This window comes from Carassius gibelio, chromosome B1, assembly GCF_023724105.1.
Source record: "Carassius gibelio isolate Cgi1373 ecotype wild population from Czech Republic chromosome B1, carGib1.2-hapl.c, whole genome shotgun sequence".
NCBI lineage: Eukaryota > Metazoa > Chordata > Actinopteri > Cypriniformes > Cyprinidae > Carassius > Carassius gibelio.
The window spans coordinates 33398144-33405661 of record NC_068396.1 but is presented as its reverse complement, the minus strand read 5'-3'; the positions used below and the strand labels follow the sequence as shown (position 1 = coordinate 33405661).

The following is a 7518-nucleotide window of genomic DNA, read 5'->3' as shown; positions in this document are numbered from 1 at the left end:
TAATCTCATAGAAAGGGACTTAAAGTAACAATGTTGTGCTGTCATGAAAAATAGCTTTTTATTACTTAAAATGTAGCAGTCATACTTGTTGACTAACAAAAAAAAATTGTAGTTGTTTAAATTAACAATATTTTGTTATATGAATAGAAAAGTAACTTTTTATAAAAATAATATCCTACTTGCACTTTATAAAGTGACTTTTATTATGTTGCTGAAAAGTAGCAATATCCAATTAAATAAAAACTAACGTTTTTATAATTATTAAAGTAACAATGTTGTGCTTATTCCATAAAAAGTAACTTTTTTTACATCATAATATCCAACTTATTATAAAAAAGTCACTTTTTTTCTTTTTTCTTAATGTAACAATATTGTTCTAATATTCTAAAAATTTAACTTTTAGAATTATTGTTAATTAAAGTAACAAAATCCCAATTATTGAATAAAAGTATCCCTATGAATATTAGGTTCCTAAAGTAACATTATTGTGCTAATTTCATAAAAAGTAACTTAAATTGTAACAATGTTCTACTTAAAAAAAATGTTACATAACTGTTACTTTACATGAAAAGTAACAATGTCTTAGTTATAATATCAAATGACAGCTAGTAAAGTATGAAAGGGGAAGTAACTGATGTTATGTAATTTCATTTCTGTAAATGTGTGATGAAATGTTAAACAGGTTTGTTTGAAGTTTCCTCACTGCAGTCCTGAAATCCTGTTACGTTTGTGTTAGTGTGCGTGCAGACGATGCATCAAGAACTGCACAAATATATAGTCATCCGGAAAAAGCATACACCAAGAGAGGTGACCACAGGTGCTCTCGCTTATCTGATGACCTAGAGACTAGTGCATTCATGCACCTATATAAACCCACGCACACACACACACACACACACACACACACAGGTCTGTGATCTGCAGTGAGGCAGGAAGCCGTCGGCGTCTCTCATGATGCGCGTCTGCACTGACCGTGAATCATCTCTGCACACACACTCTCACACACCTGCACTCATGAAAGCGGACCAGCGTCTGATCTCTGCTCAGCTCTGAATCTGTATTTTCACTCGCTCTGTGTGTGTTCAGAGTTCACCAGCTCAGTTTAGTCTTTTCAATCACATTTCCCAGGGTTTTCTCCCCTCCCTCACAGCGACGCCTGTACTGTACACTGTACACCTGCACTTATTTGTTTTTGTGTACCGGTAGTTTCATTTGCAGTTGAAGCTTTTATGTGTATGCTGTAGAATAATCTTTAGGTTTTTTTTTCAACTGCTTACACACAAATCTAAGAATTGCACACACAAAATGAAAATCTCTTGCAAAATGAAGCACATCTCAATAGCAAACAGTTGCAAACACCTTTGATTTTAGTGTCTTACATAAAAAACTGTGTGCTGTTTAAAAAAAAAAAAAAACACACTAAAATCAGAGCCGATGGCTGAGAGTAGGTGTATAGTTTTGCAGATTTGGTGTGTGCCTTCAGAAATAGTTTGACAAGTAAATATTATGAGTAAGCAGTTGAAAAAACTGCTACAATAAAGACAAGCATGAGCAATATAATGATGCTTACATAATGACAATAATAATAGTTGTAGCAATAATTATAATAATAATAATAATAATTCAACGAATTGTCTGTCATTTTATTGACAGTAGTCAACATCTGAAGTGGATTAGAAAAAAGTTAATCAGAGACAAGAACGCATTTTGGTTTCAGGACAACTTTGATGAAAGGTTTTGATCCACTACAGATGTTGATCAAATCTCTCTCTCTCTCTCTCTCTCTCTCTCACTCACACACACACACACACACACACACACACACACACAGAGTCTGGTTTGGTTGTGCTGCCATCTAGCGAGATGACATCCTATCAGCGCACTGCACAAGATCCCCTGATGCTCTGAATGAATTACTCTTTAGAGATGTGACTGTGAGCATCAAGTAATTATAGCTTATATTATCCCGGTTTAAATCTAGTTATATATGGTATCTCATATACGTTTATAGATTTTCATATCCTTACATCTATAAAGTGTCTTGTCGATAATTGCTTCACGCTTCAGAGTATTTCATGTGTCTCTGACCTGGGATGCGTTCAGCTCTGACAAAACAATATGTGCAAACAATCCATTTGCTCTTGTGAAGTGATGTTGATTACGTAGTGCATCTGTCTCTTTAACACCGCGTGCTTTATAAACATGCTGATTGGGCTGAACTGTTTGACACACCCACCGAACAAGAGAAAATATCTCAATCCCCGTTGCACACCTTTTCTATGATGATGTCGTTCAAACCGGAAACCGTAACATCGGTGCACACGGTTTCAAACTGGTTTGATGTGTAACACGCGTACTGCGCGCTGATTGGCTGCAGCGGGGACACTCGGTGTGCTCTGATTGGCTGAGCGCCGCAGCGAAAGTTGAGCTACGGAAGCGGAACACGTCCGTCGCTGGACGGAGGCGTTTAACGGAGTTACACACGCCGTTCAAAGAGGCTCTTTCTGCGCGTTACAGCATGGATGGCGTGTCTCTGCTGGGATGCGTCGCGTTGTTTGTGTGTGCCGTCAGCGCGTTCAGTCCCGCGGACAGCGAGTTCACGTTCCTGCTGCCAGCTGCCAGTAAAGAGTGCTTCTACCAGAGCACCGTTCAGAACGGCAGCTTCGAGGTCGAGTACCAGGTAACGACGTTACGAACACACACAGCGAACGGAGAGCGTTACGAGCACACATGCTCCCGGTAACGGCGTGAGGACGCTCAAGAAGAGTGGCGTGGTTTTCAAAACGAGTCCTACATCACTCATTGAGCGTTCAGTTCCTGAAACATTTCGAACGTTACTCTAACATTTTTCGAACGTTCAGAGAACATTCAAAAGTAGCACTCCCATAATACTTGCAGAATTACAAAATGTACTGAAAAACTGTAGTGTTTCTAACCATACTGTAGTAAAGTGTATTGTACTGTATAGTATTTACAACACTTAATAAATGCTACAGCATACAGTAATATTAACTGTAGTGAACTGTGTATAAAGTAATTTGTTTATATTACTACAGCTGTTATATTACCACAGCAACTATAGAATAATCACAACAAAACAATTCAAGTATTTTATTATAGTATGGTTCAAAAACTCTGTAGTATTTAATACAATTCAATTTAGGCTACTATACATGACTGTAGTATTTTTTCATGTGGGGTTATGTTAGAAAGCCGAGCTGTAGCAGAGTTTGTGTGTGTGTGTGTGTGTGTGTGTGTGTGTGTGTGTGTGTGTGTGTGTGTGTGAAGGGTGTGAGGTGTTTGTTTATGGTGTATCCTGGCTCAGTTCCGTGATGACACGTTCAGACAGCATCCACAGATGTTATACCAGTTTTTAAGTGAATGATGCTGTGTGTGGTTGCTAGGGTGCTGTGCATGGTTGCTAGGGTGCTGTGTGTGGTTGCTAGGGTGCTGTGCGTGGTTGCTAGGGCGCTCAGAGTAATATGTTGTGCTGTGTTTGTGCAGGTGATCGCTGGAGCAGGTATGGATGTGGATTTCTCCATCCTCTCTCCTCAGGGGATCCACCTGGTGTCGGAGTTTCGTCGCTCGGACGGCGTTCACATGTGAGTGTTCACTTCCGTCTCAGTCACCAGGTCATTTGGGGATTGATCTATTGTACGTTAATGTGGTAATTAATTAGCTAGTGCACAATTGGCACTGTTTTTCTCACAGATCCTAGTTCTAAACTCAATTTAATAAATGTATCAATTATTATTTACTCGCGTGTGATTGGCTGCTGCTCCGGCGGTTACTCGCGTGTGATTGGTCTGCCGCTCTGGCGGTCTGCAGTTACTCGCGTGTGATTGGTCTGCCGCTCTGGCGGTCTGCAGTTACTCGCGTGTGATTGGCTGCCGCTCTGGCGGTCTGCGGTTACTCGCGTGTGATTGGCTGCCGCTCTGGCGGTCTGCGGTTACTCGCGTGTGATTGGCTGCCGCTCTGGCGGTCTGCGGTTACTCGCGTGTGATTGGCTGCCGCTCTGGCGGTCTGCGGTTACTCGCGTGTGATTGGCTGCAGCTCTGGCGGTCTGCGGTTACTCGCGTGTGATTGGTCTGCTGTTTTCAGGGTGGAGCCCACGGAGGCGGGAGACTATCAGATCTGCTTCGACAACAGCTTCAGCAGGTTCTCTGAGAAGATGGTCTTCTTCGAGGTCATCCTGGACAGCTCAGCCAATGACGCGGGGGCAGATGATGAGTGGGCGGGGCTTGGGGAGCCAGAGAACCTATTAGAGTACAAGCTGGAGGACATAAAGGTGAGTGGATGTGTAGATATTCTGGATGGATGCTGTCTGACTTCCTCAGAAACACAAACTCAGTTCCTCAGTTTGTTAAGACCTGCACATCAAGTCTTTGGGGCTTCAAACTAGATAGTAGATATACTAAAATCTCAAAATGTAAAACATCTTAAAGGCTTTGACTTTAAGTGGTCTTATTTTGGCATTGTTTATACTACATAGTATATATTAATATTTCTATTAACATTATTTGTTAATATCATTTTATGTGCTTTTGTCATTTTCATTAGTTTTTTTTATATATATATATATATATATACCTATATATAGATATATTTAATATCTATATATTTATTTTCTCTATTATTTTCTCGATTTCGATTACCAAAACAGTTTTGATAAATTCAGTGTTATTGTTAATTAAAACTAAATTTAAGCAAGATATGTGCATATAAAACTGGATAATAATTAGAGGAAAATGTGTTTATTTAATTTAAAATAATCTCACAATGCAATACATTAATCAAAGTTTTATTTACTTTCAGCGGCGTTAATATTTATTATATACTATTATAATATTTATTAATATTTAAATTAACATTTCTCTTTCTGTTTTTTTATGCATTCATCATTTTTATTACATCTATTTAGCATTCATTTTTCATTTCAGTTTTAATTTTAATTTTTAAATGCATTAAATTTTGCCAAGGTAACATTTCTAATTATCAAGCTTCAGTTTTAAATTTAATATTTGTTTAAATTTGGCTCTAATTCAGTTTTCTACTATATATATATATATATATATATATATATATATATATATATATATATATATATATATATATATATAAAACTAGGGCTGTACGATTAATCGCATGCGATTGTCATGCGTGTCTTGTCAGTGAAGCCGGTTCTGTGATTAGCAGTAAATGTCCATGAGCTGGTTTCAGATGGAGAGGCACTTTCCAGCTATATTTTTTTTTTTGTCCTAACAATGTTCTAAGAACATTACGATGATTGTTCTAACAATGTTTTCAGTGGGTAGTTTTATTTTTGTTCCCAGAACATTCTAAAAATGTTTATTAATAACATTATTAGAACATTGTCACCTAACATTCTAATTAAGATTTAAGCAGATGTTTAGATGTTCATATCTGTTTAAAAGTAATAGTTTGGTTTGATGTCACCATAATGGTGATAAGTGTTGGCTTTAGTTTTGCAATTTGACACTTGACTTGTCAGTGTTGATCTTTAGCTGCTATACTCTTTATTATGGCAAACAGCAAGAGAAAGTGTGGTTTGATGGTGTTGGTTGCTTGCTGATGAGTAACACATCATCACACATGTTGTCTGGTTACCAGTTTTCACCCCGAGCTTATGTCTGATGTTAGTTAAGTATTAATTATTAAAGTGACTCAACAGTGGGTTAACAGCCTGAGACGCAGCTGAATTTATACCAGGTAATTTCAAGGATTAATAAATATATATTTCCCTTGGTCAAACAAACACCAAGATTCAGTGCATGAATCTCAACAATGGTGATGTGCTTCATGCTGCAATGTATTCTGGGTACATCATGCAAAACTCATACATGGCACCCAGAATGCTTTGCGGCTTGAAGCATGTCACCATTGTTGAGATTCATACACTAATTCTTGAAGTCTCTGTGTGTCTAAGCATTCTGAGCTTCAGAGTGATTCGTGAAAAATGTAATTTAAAAAGAACAAACAAAAATATGACACAAATCTGCAGATCTTGTGTATTGCAACATAGTTTCACTTGTTCCCACGCTCCTCGTATGACTGGGAGGGGTGCAGGTACTGGTCTCCTTATATCAAAAGAATGGAAATTTGATCTTCAGCCATCACCTACAGGTAACGGTTCTTTTGAATCACATGCCATTATGCCACTTGCTGCATTCTCTCAATTTTTTAGCTCTGGACACGAACAGTGCTACGGACACTCTTTGCTCCACTTTAACATCTTGCTTGGACAACTTAATTAACTATTCTAGCAGACAGGTCAAGCAAGTGACCTATTATAGCTGATGGACATTTACTGCTAATCACAGAACCATCTTTACTGATGAGACACGCATGACAATCGTATGCAATGAATCGTGCATCCCTAAATAAAACATTTAGCATTATTTAAACTATAAACATATTACAAACAAAATTATATATTTAAAAAAAAAAATTTAGATCTAGTTTGTTTTTCGTCTGATATTAATGTTTTCTATTTGTCATATGTTTTAATCAATGAAAAACCTGACAGTTTGTAAATGGCTTGTTTTAGTGTGAAATGTGTTTAAAGTGGCTGGTGAGAAGTTAGATCTGAAGCTGAAGGAGCCGTCTCTGTTTCTCTCTCTCTGTCAGGAGTCGATGGAGACGGTTCACCGGCGGCTGGAGCGCAGTCGTCAGATGCAGACGGTCCTGAGGGCCTTCGAGGCACGTGACAGGAACCTGCTGGAGGATAACCTGTGGCGGGTTTCCTTCTGGTCCTGTGTGAACCTGCTGGTGATGCTGAGCGTGGCTCTGACGCAGGTGTACACCGTCCGCCGGCTGTTCGACGACAGGAGGAGAGTCTGCTCCTGAGACCAGATGATGAGAGACTGCTGAAGAACGCTTCATCTGGTGCGAGGATGCAGGACTTCACCTGTCTGTCCGATTCATGTTGCCTGAATGTTCATAGTCTTGTCTTTTTTTAGTCCTGTGAGATGATGCTGTTTTGGGAAAATGTGCTGTTATCGTCAACGAAGGCAATCTTTGGTACAGCTGTGGGCTTTTTTAAAAGAGTTTTACACATTAAATCTAATAAAAGGGGTGTATGTTTGTACACGGCGTCTCTGGTGTTTAACTGTTTACGGTTTTCTTCTTGTGTTGAATCTGGGATCAACAAGGTGTGTGGACTATGTGCTATAGCTGCAGCTGACCACTAGACGTCTCTGGCAGGGTCTGTCCTCTGACGCTTCCAAGCGCTTTTGGTACAATCAGGAAAAAAGCCTTTTTTTTGCATCAGATGACATTACACGCTCTTATTTATACAGAGATCTTTACGCAAACACTTTCCTTTAGATTAATCCATAGATATGAAAATCCTGTTTCACCTGGCAATACATCGTATTCCAAAAAGGTAGTTTTTAATATAAAAATTAAAATAAAATGCTAACTAATAATTAAATCATGAATATACAATAAATTTAAATATAAAAAATAAAATAAAATAAAAATTTTTACTATAAAAAC

At 38.3% G+C, this 7518-nt stretch overlaps 1 protein-coding gene across 1 annotated transcript; it reads left to right on the top strand.

Annotated features, from left to right (window-relative positions):
• The first annotated feature begins 2349 nt into the window (after window positions 1-2349).
• On the top strand, window positions 2350-7108 carry tmed1b (transmembrane p24 trafficking protein 1b). Its single transcript, XM_052546996.1, has 4 exons — window positions 2350-2680; window positions 3505-3602; window positions 4102-4288; window positions 6649-7108. Exons 1-4 carry the CDS (start codon window positions 2519-2521, stop codon window positions 6865-6867), a joined length of 666 nt encoding a protein of 221 aa, XP_052402956.1. The 5' UTR covers window positions 2350-2518; the 3' UTR covers window positions 6868-7108.
• The last annotated feature ends 410 nt before the right edge of the window (window positions 7109-7518 follow it).